Source organism: Contarinia nasturtii, unplaced genomic scaffold (assembly GCF_009176525.2).
Source record: "Contarinia nasturtii isolate CC-2019 unplaced genomic scaffold, AAFC_CNas_1.1 Cnas_scaffold_1362, whole genome shotgun sequence".
NCBI classification, from domain to species: domain Eukaryota; kingdom Metazoa; phylum Arthropoda; class Insecta; order Diptera; family Cecidomyiidae; genus Contarinia; species Contarinia nasturtii.
The window spans coordinates 1-17,161 of NW_022198699.1; the positions used below are offsets into that span (position 1 = coordinate 1).

The 17,161-nt window shown below is 32.7% G+C and overlaps 3 protein-coding genes across 3 annotated transcripts; 2 read left to right on the top strand and 1 right to left on the bottom strand.

Annotated features, from left to right (window-relative positions):
- Positions 1 to 28: 28 nt before the first annotated feature.
- On the bottom strand, positions 29 to 6,361 carry LOC116345566. Its single transcript, XM_031775001.1, has 7 exons — positions 6,297 to 6,361; positions 4,846 to 4,972; positions 4,734 to 4,790; positions 1,764 to 1,889; positions 1,508 to 1,618; positions 1,135 to 1,227; positions 29 to 446 (listed from the first exon to the last, which is right to left on the bottom strand). The coding sequence occupies exons 1-7, from the start codon at positions 6,359 to 6,361 to the stop codon at positions 63 to 65; spliced, it is 963 nt and encodes a 320-aa protein (XP_031630861.1). The 3' UTR covers positions 29 to 62.
- Positions 6,362 to 7,375: 1,014 nt separating this feature from the next.
- On the top strand, positions 7,376 to 8,612 carry LOC116345567. The gene is made up of 3 exons (XM_031775002.1): positions 7,376 to 7,483; positions 7,812 to 8,111; positions 8,209 to 8,612. The coding sequence occupies exons 1-3, from the start codon at positions 7,430 to 7,432 to the stop codon at positions 8,479 to 8,481; spliced, it is 627 nt and encodes a 208-aa protein (XP_031630862.1). The 5' UTR covers positions 7,376 to 7,429; the 3' UTR covers positions 8,482 to 8,612.
- Positions 8,613 to 9,360: 748 nt separating this feature from the next.
- LOC116345568 (ionotropic receptor 75a-like) lies at positions 9,361 to 14,952 on the top strand. The gene is made up of 6 exons (XM_031775004.1): positions 9,361 to 9,587; positions 9,647 to 9,828; positions 9,893 to 10,140; positions 10,288 to 10,581; positions 11,163 to 11,379; positions 14,750 to 14,952. Exons 1-6 carry the CDS (start codon positions 9,361 to 9,363, stop codon positions 14,950 to 14,952), a joined length of 1,371 nt encoding a protein of 456 aa, XP_031630864.1.
- The last annotated feature ends 2,209 nt before the right edge of the window (positions 14,953 to 17,161 follow it).

Genomic DNA, 17,161 nt, shown 5'->3' on the forward strand with positions numbered 1-17,161 from the left:
CAATTGCGAAGACTCCGCAAGCACCGCTTCCAGGTGGCTGTGTTGTTGCCACGGGAACGATATTATATGGAGTATTTTTTTCCATATAACGTACTCATGGCTTTCTTATCCACCACCGACCATTGCTTTCTATTCCCATTGATGCCATATAGACTATCGTACACATTGATCTCGAATTTATGGTTCTTGGTCACAATTCGATTAAATACCACCCAATGCATATTGTGGGAGTGAACAATGTGTAGATGGCTTTTCGAAATACCTTTTTTTATTTTTTTTATTTCTCCCTTCATCGAAAAGTATACCATTATATTTAAAGTACTCGGCGCAATAACTTTAAATTGTTTTTTGTAGCCCTGCGGAAAAACAATGAATTTCAAGAAATCTTCTATGAGATCTGCCTCTAACCAATTATTGGGCTTTACAATTTTACTATCGGCCTGAAACTAAAAAATAAGAAAATTATAAATTAACATATATCAATTGATTGTAAATTGAACGTTGAAAAAAGTAAAACACAAATCGTAGAGTATTAATACTCTAGAATCATCAAACTAATCATAAAATTCAAATTATTTTTGTATACATTTCAACAAAACTCTTGTCATCATCAGCAACCCGTACTAATGAGATAATAGTCGAAAAGAAGGATTTTTCAAAATTTGACATATTTCAAACATCCCAAAAAAAGATAGGGGACTCTGGTCGAGATGAGCTTGATCAATCTGCGTACTCTCCAGATATTCCTTCTGATTTCCACTTGTTCTGATGCATATCGGCCTGTTCGATGAACACATTCAAAATTATGAAAAAGTGCGAAAATGGTCCGATGACTGGATAGTATCAAAAGACGAGGAATTCTTTCGACGCGGAAGCGACAAGCTACCAAGAAGATGGGCGAAAGTCAAAGCTAACGATGGGCAATACATTGGTCATTGTAGTCATTCATTTAGTTTTGAAATGAATGTTTTTTTGAACACAAAAATCCTTCAAAATTAATTGACGCACCCAATAATAAACCTCATAGGCGTCTAACTTATTTGGATCTGTATGTTGTTAATGTGTTTTAGTTTTTTCTACGATTTTATACATCAATTAATTAGGCATTTATCAAATATTTTCTATTATACTCACATTGAGTATATTCTGTATTTCAGTTTCGCATTTTTTAGCCTCATTCGATTGTGGGTCATGATGTGGCTTATCACAATGTGGACATGTCCCATCCTATAAAGGGCAGTTATTAGTAACAAAATAGTGCAAATAAAGATGTAATACAGGTGATGAAATATAACCTCATATAAATCTTGTGCCACCTTTTCTTTATTTAGTTTGAGTCAAATTTCAGTGCGATATAATAAGGACTTGTAGTCATTTAAGGTTTATTTTTAGTTGAATTATTCCAAGTTATATTTCATCTCAGATTTATAAATATTTGTCGGTGAGAATGAAAATGACTTTAGCATTTCTACCTCCAGCTGACATCATATAAAAAACTTTTACTTACGTCATCATCATCATCATCATTATCATCATTATCATCATCATCATCATCATTGAATGAGTAAGAGTCACTCTGCTCAAATATTGTGCTCAATTTCGGTGCGGAAAGCTTAGACTAAAAACGAAGAATGAATTAAATGCATATAATTATATAAATAATATTTTTCTTTGCATAAGTTAAATATTTAAAATTCGTCATTCACAACTTCTGGAACAATGAGTTTCACAATTCAAAAAAATAAAAAGTAAAAAATATTTACATTATCTGGATGACTTGGTGCTGTTTTTACGATGTCTTGTGGTGCAATATTCACTTCTGAAGTGTTTCCCGATTTAGTTGGTAAAGAAAGTGATGGCGATCGAACAGTATCGGCATTTTGTTTTTGCTTAAATTTAAAGAAAACTTAATTAATATTGATTTTGAATTTATTAAGCATATGTAATCAAGACTGAAATTAATAAATAAATTAAAATTATAAAGTCGGAAAAATATACGTAGGTCGCTTGACATGTTGTTAGAATGAAGCACTTCTAGGTTTGCAAATTACAAAAATTTCAAATTTTAACTCGCTCGCAAATTGCGGTAATTTCATGCATTAAGATAACCTAAATAGAAATTTTGCATGAGCAAAAACATAGGCAACACTTTTGCAATAAAAATTGTCCAAGACCTAGAAGAGTTTTAAGGTGTGTATGATTACAATTTCTTTTCAATAAATGAAGTGCGCTTAATAATCAGGAGAGCTTTTTCATTCCAAAAGCAATTTTTCAAGCAATCAAAGTACAATTTTCATTAGTTGGTTTATTATTATTTTACTTAATGAAAAGAAAAACAAAGTAAAAAAAATCAGCACCTCTTTCACATAAATCAGAACCACTGGATTATCGATTTCTCCTGTTATATGATTTTTGATCTCGTTCACATTAGCGCCAATATCATCGAGGTTATACCACTTGCCCTCTTCACATAAATAATAGAGCGTATAGTGTTTTGGAGAGATATAGCGGTTGATTACTCCTTTCAACGCAAATATGTTTAACTCCGAACGAGAATTCTTTAAATGCATTGTTTTTTGAAGCTCTGAATAGAAAACAGTGTAGTTTTCGTTTGCATTCTTTCTTTGGACATCTACAAAAATAATGTCACCGAACTCAGTTATATCTGCGAATCGTTCATTACAGGAAACGCATATTCCTCTACGAAAACCTATATATTTAGATATTTCGCGGAAATTGTACGTTTCTTGAAAATGGCTATTCAGATTTATGGCGGAATCCCAGTGTGAGCCGCACTGACATTTCCAGCTTGTAAATGTCTTCGCAAACATTTTCGCATACAATTCGATGACATTATCATGGCAGTTTATCACTCCTTCCTTGACTTTAAAATTCTCTTGAATGAATTTGGCATGGAAATTACGCATTGAGTCGTCGGTATCATTCCGCAAAATCGACATGATGTTGTTGTTCGATATGCGAGTCGGGAAACAGCTTGGTTTTTCTTTGTATAAAAACATGAAAAAGTGCAATAAGCTGTTTACCCCGCATAACTCTATGAAAAGTATACCATTTTCTATGTAATTGTTGTCAAAGAGAAATGGAAATTTTGATGTTTTGGCAATCGAATCCATATCTTTTTTTCCATTAAGCTAAAACGAAAAAAAAAAAAACATTATCAATTTCAATCAAGCTTTGACAATATATTTTTAAAAGTCTTTTTATGTATATTAGAATAAAAATGTGTCCCAGGCTGATCGAAAATTACGTTTGAGAAGTACTACCCATCAAACCTCTACATCACAAATTTGAACCAAATCCGTCCACGGACCCAAAAGTTACAGAGCTTGAAAGAGACCAACCTCTGCCTTTTTGGTGGTATCATTCGGAGCTTAGTGATATCGTTCGGACTCTCTTCTATCTACTAGAGCCAGAAGGAAATTCTCTATTGATTTCGGATGTGGTCATAGAGGCAGAGGAAACGAACACTTCGAAAACGGCAGTTTTTGAAGAAATGTCTGAAAAAATCCAAGGTATCGCTTTAAAAGTGTGCGATATCTTAGTGATTTATTTACAATAGACCCCAAGTCGCATGTTGAACAGTTATTATTGGCAAGAAAATTCCACTCGATCATTTGCTCAAAATGGTTTCGAGAGGTAGATTTAAGGCGATGTTTAAGGGACTCGATGCACTAATAAAATAAATATTTTTCATTGATTATTAACTAACAGTATCCCACAGAACCTATTCAATGCAGTTTGCGATAAGGTATAGTCTACACGGTCATCAAAAACCGATATGTCCACAAAAAGCCATATAATCGCATTTTTTGTTTGAGCTCGCCTTTCATGTTAGTGTATTTTCCAAAATATTGTTTTATCATCTGCAATAAGTCGAAACGATGCCAAAAGATTAATTTATGATATTTCCAAATTTTTTGAATAGAAAAAATACTGTTTACTGAATACTGTTGCTCAAAAGCAACAAAAAATAAGTTCCAAAAATTTCACAAAAAGGTGTCTCTCAAAGTCGTTCAGACGATGGCAATTTTAGATGACTTTAATAACGAATCACTTTGATATTTCTGGTGTGGCTTGGTGAGACCTCTACCTGTCTTCTGAGTGGAAGAATAGTTTATATAATTGCTTCGCACCCAAATAAAACGATGAAATGTGGAATTGAGATGTATTTTGAAGGTGGTCTCTTTCAAGCTCTGTAACTTTTGGGTCCGAGGACGGATTTGGTTCAAAGAATGACTGTGAAGTTATAACAGTTTTTTGTACCATTTTTATATGACCTGCTCCACTCGCATTTATTCTACATTTATGAACAGCTTTTATTGGGCTGAAGCTTTGAATGTTAATTAGATACGAGTGGAGAAATGGTATAAAGCGTTGAGTTATTCTTTGTGATGCAGAAGTTTGATGGGTAGTACTTCTCAAAAATAATATCAGTCTGTAAAAAGTGACACCTTTCATTCAAAAAGTCACGTCATTTTCGATCAGCCTGGTATACAAATGGTGATTTTCTCCATACAAAAAAAGGGTCCTTGTAGAATATTCACAATATATGTGAAATATATACGTTAGTTTATTTTACAACTTAATGTGTATGTTCGAAATAAAAGCTCATTTTTGGAGCGATACTGGCTGTATGTAAAATGACGAAGAATAGTTTAAATGCATATGAATTTTTCTTTGAGTAAGTTAAAAATTTAAAATTCATTACTCACAGCTTTTGGAACAATGAGTTTGTTAACTTCAATATTCTTTTGCCTATTATCGCCATACTGAAAATAAATATTATTAGGATATGATTATATTGTATAAATATGATATATTTACATTATGTGGATGACTTTGTGCTGTTATTATGATGGCCGGTGGTGCAATATTGACTTTTGATGTCATTCCCGATTCAGTTTCTAACGAAAGTGATGGCAGTCGAACGGTATCGGCATTTTGTTTTTGCCTAAATTAAAAAAAAAACTTAATTAATAATGATTTTGAATCATACAATGATTTTTGGATAGAATAGATCCGTAAGATCTCCGCAAGATCCGGATCCAAGCGTGCGTACGTAGCCGCATGATACATACATTCCTTACTCCGTAATGCTATGGCATGCGAATCAAAGAAGGGGAAATAAGAATAACGAATTTGCGTGCGTATTATATATGTATGCATCATGCGGCAGCGTACGCACGCTTGGATCTGGATCTTGCGGAGATCTTACGCATCTATCCTATCTAAAAATCATTGTATGTTTTGAATTTAATAATCATATGAATCGGTTAGAATATTCGTGAGCTCAAGAAATTTGTTAAAAATAAAATATGATCCACACTGAAGTTTTCTGATACATTGAATTTTTTGAGAGAGTCATTATTAACTCAATCTACATAAATTTTGTTTTTTTTACTTTTCCGCACACACCTAGTGTGTAAGGTAAAGTATTGGAATCGGTCGAAAAATTAACACCCTCAAAAAACATGTTTTCTGGGTGTTTTAGGAGCCAGGGAACACGAATCTGGCGTTTTTTCGATGTCCGAATGTACGCAAAAATTTGTTAACACGATAACTTTCAAACAAGAAAAGTAATTCAAAATCTGACTTCACAGGATGATTGGGGGTGCCGAGGAATAGAAACCATTAGATTTTGAGCGACTTTGGTTGATTGATTGAAGTGTCATGTCTGGTGTGATGCCCATGGCCATCCATCGGAAAAATTCAAAAAGTGATATTTAATGTATTTTTAAACACTCAAAAATGTGTATAGGGGGATTTTTATATATATGACGTTAGTTTTGCGATACAAATAACTTTACCAATGCGGATCTGGTTTCACGCAGTTTCGTCAAGGATTCGTAACATTTTTCAAGTAATCCAATAATTTTGATAATATAAAGTCATTTTTTAAATTGAATTTCAACACAATTTCAGCCGTTCATCTATACGGTACTTTTTCCCAAACGAATGTCCCAGAACACGACTTGATTATGTGATGCTGGCTTGGAAAATGTGTGCGAAGGAATTCTTGATATCCTTCTTGGCCAAAGTGAAAAACAAAGAAATAAAGTATGTCGTTTAAATCAATGACCAGGATATATTCTATTTGGATTTCATTGTTGTGATTGAATCAATAACAGGAAATGATTCCAACATTTTTGGCCCACACGCCAAGTGGAACTTCAACAAAACAATTAATGCTTTTTGCTTAATGGATTCGGTATAGAAACTTCGGAAAATTCATGGAAGACGATTCCATTGTTGAAAATTCGAAAGTAACACCTGACTTTGAACTTTGGCGAATCAGAGTACCAACCATGGCCATTAACTCATCTACCGATAGATTGGCCATGCTAAAAGATGTAAATCTGCTATTGACCAAACTAAATAATAGTTTAAAATCGGTTTATTTTATGAATGAGACTGAATTTAATCATGTCGATTTCTTGTGGGGCATTGATGCTGCAGAAATGGTTTATTCCAAAGTTTTGGATTTTTTTGAATTGTACTGATTGAAATGGAACTACCGGATATCTTTTTAATAAAAAGTTTTTATTGTTTATCTACTAAAAGTATTACCCACGATATCAATATGTTACCAAAAATTTCGATTGCATATCCAACCCGAAACCAAAAACGAAATAATTATAAAAAACGTGAATATTTTGATGTGATAATCCCAAAATAGCTCAAAAAATAAATTTGCAGTTCTAATATACTACTAATATTTCACGAAGCAGCCCAATAAATGCATTTGAATATTTGGACGACGTTTGATTTTTTGGTAAGTAGAACGACTTAATCGGCATAAATGTGGACGAGTGTAAAATCTGTAATTTTCCATGGTTTTTCAATGTCTGAGCTATTCTGAGTCAGCCATACACAGTGACTCGTTGAATGCTTATATTTTAGCAACATGTGCCACATGTGAAGCGCTCACATTTACTCGTATAGAACTTTTTAGCATTGGATGCATGACGCATGAGATTACTAAATTATATTTTACTTTGAAATTAATTTTTTGTTCTGCAATTACTACACCAAGAAGTAATATCGATGTGAAATGTGTGTGAATGTCTGTCACTGATTACAATAAATTTTATCTGTTCACGGTTGGACTCATTTTGAATCACAAATCTAAATATATATTTGGATACTGTGTGTAAAAAATTAAAAACTGTAAAACATTACCAAACATTTTGTCCGATTATTATTACGCTATCCAAATACTTTTACCTGTGTAAAAATCATCCATTTCAATTTTAAATTTTTTGCATATATGCATTAAATATTCATACTGCGAGTGTTTTCGATATCATTTATTTTTAATGAAGTCATTATTCATAAGGATCTGACGCATATAAAACGAGAACAGTTCGGTGATGAGTATCAGTAAAATTTCTCGATTGAAACAAGAATAATGTCGAGATTGAAATGTTTCACGTTGTTGCTATTTGGGCTTTTAATTTCAGAGGTGAACTTAAAGATAACTTCAATAAAGTGACTAAAATTCGATTACATTTTTTGATGAATGACAGAATCAACTAGTTCATTTATTTTTAAATAACTTCATATACTTTAATCATGAATACGCGTGTTTTTTTTTTGTAAACAAAGTTTTGATAATTGTTCTGTCATCAATGGTTTAATGATAGAATCGATGGAAATTAAGCTAAAAAAGTTAATTAAGTGTGATATTTCACATCAAATATTTCACTGAAATTGCATAGATTAACAAGGCTTAATTGTTGTTTCGATTTTGTTTTAATTAATACTGCAATTTCGATTGTCTTTTTTTATAGTATTTGGTAGTCAATGGAGACCTGAACGTAAAGAAAATGATCTCTGATTATGAAGCCAAAATGAAATTCAAACCAGCGCCAATAGCAGTGATGAAAGACAATGTATTAATAGCACCACAAACGGCCAAAGATTATATAGAGCTTTTTGAAAGTATGTCGGAGCCAAAATCACCTTCATCAAAATCATCTTCGCCAAAATCTCCATTGTCGAAATCATCTTCGAAAAAATCTTCTTCGTCAACATCACGAAAGTCAGGCCAATATCACCCCCTTATGGATAAAGGATTATCGAAAAACGAGGTAAATCTTGGTGTTTTTTTTTTCCTCTTTAAAGTAATGTCAGAATAATGGAGTCACACATATGGAATGGATTTTTTTGTTTTTAATCGAATAACAGATTTTGGAGATATATTTCAATAAAGCAGTCAAAGATGCGAAAAAATTCAAAACTACTCCCGAATTCCAAGATCTTCGAGAACTGTATGCATTGTATCAGCAAGCTGTTGTTGGTGATAATAATACCAAAAGCCCGAAATTTGATCAAATAATAGCATATGCTGATTGGTATGCCTGGGATAAGAAAAAGGGAATGAAGTCAGCGGAAGCAAAGTTGGATTATATCAAAGAAGTTTTCGATTCTATTCTAAAATATGGTTTATCAGATGAATAGATAACATTTACATGTGTAGTATAGGTACTAACAGCTTTGATTTTTTTTTATTTGTACTACAGAAACGTAAAAATGTCATTGATTTCAACAATAAACCTAGAACTCTTTTGGTGTTGCATGCACTAGCGTCACGTGATATTCTCATTAATAATAGATTAAGTCCTTCAAGGTTCCATATTACATTTAATATCATGTCTGAATGTCTCATGTGTTACGGATTGATTGGGTGATAAATCGTAATTGATAATAACGTAGAAAGTAGACAGAAAAAATTACATAGTTTATTGTGTCTGCTTCTTCAAAACTCGTAAACATGAATTGAAAGAAAGCTAACACAGACTAAACAGTCTATTTTCTATATAAAGCCTGCATTTGTCCAATTTCTACTTAGATTTGTGTACAAATTTCGTTAATCAACTTATTAAAATGAAAACAGCATTCATTTTTCTAAGTTTAATCTTGGCTTCTCACAGTCACGACATAAACGTTATTTCCAATTTAGTTCAAGATTTGATTATAAATGAAAACGTTCCATCAGCTCTATCAGTTTTTAGTTGTTGGCCACAATTTGATAATTTTCGCTTTGTGAAAGCATCCAAAATTCCTGTACAATTGAATCGCCATTTTGGAATAGCGCCGCGCATAATTGACGACAGCATGAATAAGTTATGGCATTTCATTGATATGCGTTGCAATGATAGCCATTCGTTCTTAAACAATGGCGAATATTTCCGTCACCCGTACCGTTGGATCTTATTTGAGCCCATTGAACATCATCTAACTAAATTGATGTTTCTACCAGATAGTAACGTAGTTTTGGTCAACTTTGATACAGAGAACGATCGATTTAATTTAAAACAAGGTAAATGATACGAAAATATGGAGCAAATATTTCTTCAACTTAACAAAAATTTAGTTTACAAGATTGATAAAGAGTCGCATTTTATAAATGAAACATTTGGATACTGGAATGTTGAAAATGGTTTGACTGATTTACGTGTGACAAGAATTTTATCCAGACGACGAAGTGATTTCCGTGGAAAAGTGTTGAAGTCAACTTTAATTGTAACGAAAAACGAATCAATCGACCAATTGAACGATCATCGGTAATTACTATGCAATTTTCGAAAATTAAATGGTGTCCATCAATAAAAATTATTTGAAGGCTATCACACATCGATTTTCCTGCAAAAATTGGCTATGCTATCACAAACATTCTGGGAGAATCCGTAAACTCTACAGTTATTTATAATTTTGAAAATACATGGGGATATGGTGATATGAAGAAACCTGACAAACTGATTGGAATGATGGGTCAATTGGTTAGAAATGAGATTGATATTGGAGGTAATTAGAGCAAAAGAAAATCTTCGTTCTTATCATTTTATCGAGTGTTTTCGACACTTTTTAGGCACTGTTTTATTCATAACACCCGACAGAGTGCCACACATTGAATACTTGTCATGTACATTGCTTGCCAGACTCGCGTTCGTTTTTCGAGATCCTCCACTGTCACAGGTTTCAAACTTGTATTATCTCCCATTTTCTGGAATGGTGTGGATTTGTGGGATCATTCTTGTCGTCGTGAGTACATCGATTATCTTTGTAACTTACCAATTTTCAAAGGACAACGAGCAAGAGTTAATTTCAACGGATTTCGTATTGTTCGCAATCGGTACGATATGTCAAATGGGAACCCATTTCATTCCAAAAAGAATGTCTGGAAAAATTGCAACAGTGAATATTCAGTATTTTTTTCGACATCAATTTCGAATAATGCAGAGTTTTTGATTTTTCTCTCTACAGTTTGTATTCTCTCTGTGTCTAATTTTCATTTATACATCATACACTGCAAACATCGTTGCCCTTTTACAATCAACGTCAGGGAGCATCCGAACATTAACAGACTTGTTAAATTCCAATATGGAACTTGCTGTTGATGACACACCTTATTCTCGATTTTATTTTTCCACCGAAACTGAACCAATTCGCAAGAAAATCTATGAAACGAAAGTGGCGCCGCCGAATCAACATTCAAATTTTGTGAATGTCAGCTATGGCATCGGCAGAATGAGAAAAGGACTATATGCATTCCATACGGTATGTATTTCTTTTGGTTTTTATTGTAGCCTTTTAATTTGAGTTGAGTGTCCACTATTCCTACCAGAGTTGGTAAATGCACCTCACAAGTGCGCGCACTTACAAGTTGTGTGCAACTCTTCTTGGGTGCGCGCACCTGATTCCATATAAATGTTGGGTGCGCGCACTTGGAGTTTTTTCTTACACATTTCAATATAAAAAATCGTCAAAAATGTATTTTTTACTTAATTTTTTCCATTTAGAATTTTTTCACATGCAAAAACTGTTTACATGTAAAGCAATGTGGTTCAAAAGACAATCAGCAGGCGGCTACTTGTAGCTTTCCAAATATATAAGAAACACAATTTGTCAGTAATTTGTATTGATATATTGAAGATGACCAAATAAAAAATGGAAAGTATTAAGTAAAAAATACATTTTTGACGACTATTTACATATATTGGAATAAGCAAGAAAAAAATTCCAAGTGCGCGCACCCAACATTCATATGGAATCGGGGGCGCGCACCCAAGAAGAGTTGCACACAATTTGTAGGTGCGCGCCATTGTGAGGTGCATTTACCAACTCTGATTCCTACACAGGAATTGGCTACTGGCTACAAAAATGTTAAGGACACATTTTACGAACATGAAAAATGTGGTTTGGTTGAAATTGAGTACTTGCGAATTGTTCATCCTTGGCATGGCATACACAAGCATTCACCGTACAAAGAAATTTTTAAAGTCAGCTTATTCAAAATACGCGAGACTGGAATTCAAGCTGTGGAGCTAGCACGTCGACAAACACACCGGCCTACTTGTAATTCGCATTCTCCTAACTTTGAGAGCGTTCGAATTATCGATTGTTATGCTGCATTCTTGGTTTGGTGCTACGGAATATCGGCAACTCTATTTTTACTTTTTATTGAATTTATCTGCAAAAATAGACGGTTTTTCTTTTGTCAAAATTGAAATGATAAAATCAGTTGATATTTCATTTATCTGAAATTGATTGGTTTTGCTCCCAATTAATCTTCGTCCAAGAAAAAAATCATCGATCAAATAAATAAAACACATTTATCGAATAATATGTAATAGTTTCTTCCTCCTTTTTATTGTTTATATTCAATCAGTTAATACATAAATGGATTTCTATCGATACAAATGCTATATTTTGTTGCTGTGGTATTTTATTTACATAAATCTTGTTTATCTCATTCTTTTTTCTTGTTTGTTTTTTTTTTTTTTTTTTTGGTTATTTGTTATGTATTTTCCAACCAGTGACGAGTTGCAACGCTAAAATCAATTTTTTTGGCTAAAAATATGAACGAAAATGAATTAATACCCATCCATTGAATGACCAAATAAAATAAAATGTTGCGTTGCTGAATCACTATCGATCATAGTTTCATTATAGATATTTTTTTTACTTCCTCCTCGAAAATAAATAGTAATTTAAATACGGTACATGTGTGTTTGCATGCATTTTTCTTGCCACTCTTGATTTGACAACATTTCCTACAGATATATGTTGACTAGACTTTGCCTACACTGTAATTTTGATGGGATTAAAATATAATCCTTTCAGATTTATTTGAAAAAAAATCCAAATGGATTAAAATGAAATAAGAAGGTGCTAGAAAGATTTTTTGTATTCATTTTAAATGCAAAATACAATAGTTTTGTAAAACAGTTAAATTGTATTAATTGTTTGAATATTAAATGAATAATAATCATTCTGGTGGAACAACAACAATATGAAACATTCATTGACATTTACATGAAACTTCAAACGCCTGTCATTGTCTTTCGATTACAAACATAACCTTTCACGGTCTTATGTTGTGTAAAACGCTTGCTCCGTTGTCGAAAAAACTATTTTTGTTTCTGTTGGAATTTCGATTGGTTTGTTTATTAACCCTCCTAGGTATAGAGGCGGTCCATTGGACCGACATTTTTGAAAAAATTGAACAAAAATCGAAGTTAATTAAAAAAATTCAAAATTTCTCGGGCAGATTATTCGTACAGAAGATTATAATTCATGTACATACTGTTTCTATCATAAAATAATTGTATATGTTGTGGACATTTGATAAAACCAAATCTCACCTAGAACGTATAGTGGCGGTCCATTGGACCGCCCATACAAAATGCATGAAAACCTCATATAAACAGTAAAAAATAAAACAATTCAAAACTGTCAACAGTGCACATTTTGATTTTTGCGTTATAAAACGGTGCATATAGAGTAGATTCAGCAATTTAGCAAAGAATAAAAAAGAAAGAATTTGCGTATATGTGTATATAAGCTAAGAAACACAAACATGATTCGTTTGCTGTCGATCAAAAGTGTGGTTTCTGAAGATGAAATCAGCACATTTTATAACAGCACAAAAGGTGGCGTTGATCATTCAGATCAACTGTGTCATAGCTATTCATGTCAACGAGGCAAAAATCGTTGGCCTTTCTTCATGAACTTGATCAATGTATGTGGACTCCACATTGTGGAGTCGCTGCGTTCATTGTTTATAATGCAAGACATGGAATTACATGAGATCGGTATTCATTTCAACGCAAGAAACTTTTGATCGAATTATCGGAAGCATTGGTGTATGATCAAATAGCACGCAGATCTACTTATGGATTTAATGAAGCGCATCGAGCTGTACTCAGCACAGTTCAACAGCACCGTCCACTCCAACAACGCAAACCAAACAAGATAAAAAAGTGCATGTCATTTATGTCCCACTAAAATCAATCGAAAGACGCGAACATAGTGCAGCAAATGTATGAAAAATGTTTGTGGAGAACATTCCGAAAAAATTGCGATGTGTACGAACTGCACCAAAAAGCGACCGTATGAAACTGCATCATCAGATTCCAATTAATTTTATCATAAATTATTTATTTTCATCCTTTTTTCCCATTTAAAAAAAATTATAATGAAAATTTCAACAAAAAAAGAAATATAATTTTGTTCATTTCATAGACTTTTCATACATTTTGTCCAATGGACCGACTCTATCCGTTCAAGTTTTTTTTCACTCTATACCTAGGAGGGTTAAAAGATGATTTTCAATAAAATCCTTTTTTCCAACGCTTCTTTGCTATTTCTTAGATTTCTGATAAAATGTTTCATAGCTAGTGGAAACAAAGTGAAGAAAGGGTGATTAGCGGATGGTTCTCAATAAAAGTTGGGATCGGTTTGCATTGATATCAGCACATATTCCATTTCATAACCTCACTCTTTTGAGCTCACCGATTTTTTTTTGTGAAGCGTAACTTGGCGAACATTTTGCTGAGTTTTCAAAATCCATCAGAATCGTGAACAACCGAAACACATATTGTAAAATGCTTGAGAATATTCTTGCTTTGGTGACGAATGATTTTCAATAAAGTTTTTAGTTCGTTTGCATCGAAGACTTGTGAAATTATATTTATACAAGAGTGAAATGAACGCTTTGTTAGTTTGTTTATTGTGAACAATTTCGATCACATGAATCGGTGATTGTATATTTTGATGAATTTTTAGAGGCCCGTTTTTAAAATACCGGGAACCTATAAATTCATCAAAAATAATATATTGCTGAATCAACAGATTTTAGACTATAAATATAAGAGAGCTCTTCGGTAAACTATCACTCGATCACAATGGCTGGAAAGAAACGGAAGCGTGCAGCATCGGCTTCTAAGCCAAAGCCAGTAAAGAGGAAAAAAATGTGTGAAAATCAAACGATAAAGAAAAGTGCAAAAAAAGGCTTGAAACACAATCGACCAATGAAAACAGATGAATTTCGTGATTTGATCAGCGATTATGTGCTTGAAATGACGCGATGTTTCACTTTGGGTGCACTCAGTGATCATTAATTGTTTTTCAAAATTTTTCAGGTGCGTTGTGATGGCAATCGATACGGTGAAATCGAAGATTACTTCAGGAAATTTGTGGATAAGAACTTCTTCGAGGATTTTTTCCGAGGGACGTAAAATTTTGATAGCGACGATGAAGATGCCGTAATGAACTGTGGATACAAGGTGTCCATAATGATTTATCGTTTGTGTCGTAAATATTTCGTGAGAGCTTCAAAAATTGAGAGAATATCAAATATATTCAACTACGCATCACAAATGTACTACACAAATTTCAAGAATAACGTACAGTGTTCAAAGTGGATGAATTTCGAACAACAAAGGTGTGCTCATTGACTTGGAATTTCCGAAGAAAGGTGATCGTGTGAAGATGAAGTATCGATACTTTACTTGCCGTGGATGCGAACCATTGCCAGAAGGAAGTAAAGAACGCTTCGAAGAAAAACGGACAATTGGTCGTATTATCACATGGAATCGTGATACAAACGCCGGTCGCAATATACTATACAAAGGTTTGTGCATTTGATTGAATCGATTTCTCAAAATGAAGAATAAGTAATGAATTTGTTATTTGTTAAACAATTCAAACATAGGACGGTGTGCTGTAATGAATGAAGAACTACACCCCGTATTTCAAAGACCTACAACACCCATTCAGGTAAAAAAATTATCAAGTTGTAATGAAAATTTCATTATGGAATATTCAAATGAACACTAACTATGTTTAACTAGAAGTTCACATTATTATTATAATCATTACTTTCAGAATCAACAACCTATACAAGGAACATCGCGTTCTATCCAAGATCAAGCACGAAACTCTCGGCCGTAAGCCCTGCGTATTGTGCGGGATGTCATCGTGGTCTTATTATAGCTACTTTTAGTAAGTATACTATAACTAAGAATATATTCAAATTTAATCCTATAGTGCTAACATTTAATCCTTTTGGATTATTTTGATGAAAAATCCCAAATGATTAATATTTAATCCCTTCTATTTTACAGAGTACGCGCAGGAATAAAATGGTATTTTTGGACATTAACAATCCATCTATTTCAGCTTCATTAGCGTACACATTTCTATAAATATACATCGTCTATATTTATTTTATCTCTTTATATATATATATGAATCAGTTGTGTGTGCTTGTGTATTTCTTCTAATAAAGTTTCATTTTTTGAAATAGCAACAAACATAGAATAAGGGTATGTAAATAAATTAAATAATTTGATTGGATGAATGATTTGATGCTTGGTTTCATTTTCTAGGTCACAAACATTGATATGATTTATGGATGATGAAATTGGTATTGAATGAAATCTCAACTTTTCAAAAGTAATGAATCTATGAAATATAAATCTCTTTCTTTTGGAACGAAATTGGTGTGACAGTTTTTGTTTGGGTTGACAGGTTTTTGATTTGAAAAAAAAAAAAAAAAAAAAACTTGGAAGCGTCTCGATCGTGAAGCCTGTCTAACTCAAACCATCGACACTTTCAGTTCAATTCAATTGAAAATGATACAGTTCAATTTCATCTTTTATTTACATAAAACGTTTTGCTTAAAACATGGCATTTGATATGAATGAAAGAACGAAAAAGGAAACGGCAAATGTGTGAGAGTGAGAGAGTTGATGAATGATTTCGACATTTTGCTCCATAAAATATGCTTTGCGTTTAAATATTGCAAATACCACCATTTTTCTCATTGGTTCTGGTTCCATTTTTTCCCTTTTGAATATACTCTTACTGTATTTACAAATGTTGAAAAGAATTGCTTTTTCGTGGGTGAATGTGTTAAATTGGTTATCTTAGGCTCATTCAGTTTTGAAAGATTCTTCTATTTTGACTAGATTTTAGACTGAAAGGAATACCTATTTTTTTCTTAGAAAATGGAGCAACTTTTGTTTTTACATATCTCTCTTTTGCTTGATTTGAAGTGTTTCTCTGAAATGAACAATTCCCAATTCTTTCTGTGAAATTATGAAGACATTGCCTTCTATTCAAATTAAAGCAAAACCTCTGAGTTGAAGTCTTTCAGATATGAATCGTATACAGGAGGCACTAAAATGAAATTAGTTTTTATCTTTTTTCTAAATGATTCTAAATGCAATTGATTTATTTGTTGTTGGTTCGCAAAATGTTTAGCTTTCTTCAATAAATAGACACTATATTTTGGTTTATACACACAAAATGTACTATTTAGTTTTTTTTTCTACGTGGTATTTTTTTTGTTCTCATATTTAGATAATGGAGTTATTGGGTTTTAATCATCGTTCTAGTTTATTTTTTTATCTATTTTGTGAAATTTTCATGCGATTCATCTTTTAATTTTTTTTTACTAATATATGAACTATACCGTCTTGATTAAATGCCATGTGTACCATTTTAGTTTTTATCCATTGCGCTCATTTTGGCTACACACACACAGTTTTAAACAATTAGAAGGAGGATCACAGCCAAGTACTACAAGTTGGTTATTGAAATCATTTCAAAACATTCAAAATTCAATTTCCAATATACCTGTCAATAGCAGAGCAGTTTATCAACTATAAGAATATCCACAACGCGTTAAATTCAAAGCAATGGCGTAAAATCGATACAGAATCGAAGAAACTCGATCTGTAGAATAAGATTGATGACTTTTGTACTGGTATTGCGTTGCATTAACGTACCATCTGATATTTTGATAGCTGATATACTGCTCTGGTCAATAGTACTTGCTAATTATTTTGAT

What these genes read in the sequence shown, in the direction of transcription:
- LOC116345567 (XM_031775002.1), top strand. Translation starts at nt 7,430, where the DNA reads ATGTCGAGATTGAAATGTTTCACGTTGTTGCTATTTGGGCTTTTAATT. An exon ending in TTGGGCTTTTAATTTCAGAG is followed by an intron (nt 7,484 to 7,811) that starts GTGAACTTAAAG and finishes CTTTTTTTATAG; the next exon opens with TATTTGGTAGTCAATGGAGA. An exon ending in AAGGATTATCGAAAAACGAG is followed by an intron (nt 8,112 to 8,208) that starts GTAAATCTTGGT and finishes ATCGAATAACAG; the next exon opens with ATTTTGGAGATATATTTCAA.
- LOC116345568 (XM_031775004.1), top strand. Translation starts at nt 9,361, where the DNA reads ATGGAGCAAATATTTCTTCAACTTAACAAAAATTTAGTTTACAAGATT. An exon ending in AAATGAGATTGATATTGGAG is followed by an intron (nt 9,829 to 9,892) that starts GTAATTAGAGCA and finishes GACACTTTTTAG; the next exon opens with GCACTGTTTTATTCATAACA. An exon ending in GACTATATGCATTCCATACG is followed by an intron (nt 10,582 to 11,162) that starts GTATGTATTTCT and finishes ATTCCTACACAG; the next exon opens with GAATTGGCTACTGGCTACAA.
- LOC116345566 (XM_031775001.1), bottom strand. Translation starts at nt 6,361, where the DNA reads ATGGCCAATCTATCGGTAGATGAGTTAATGGCCATGGTTGGTACTCTG. An exon ending in CACAAAGTCATCCACATAAT is followed by an intron (nt 4,791 to 4,845) that starts GTAAATATATCA and finishes ATTTATTTTCAG; the next exon opens with TATGGCGATAATAGGCAAAA. An exon ending in ATGATGATGATGATGATGAC is followed by an intron (nt 1,228 to 1,507) that starts GTAAGTAAAAGT and finishes TGCCCTTTATAG; the next exon opens with GATGGGACATGTCCACATTG.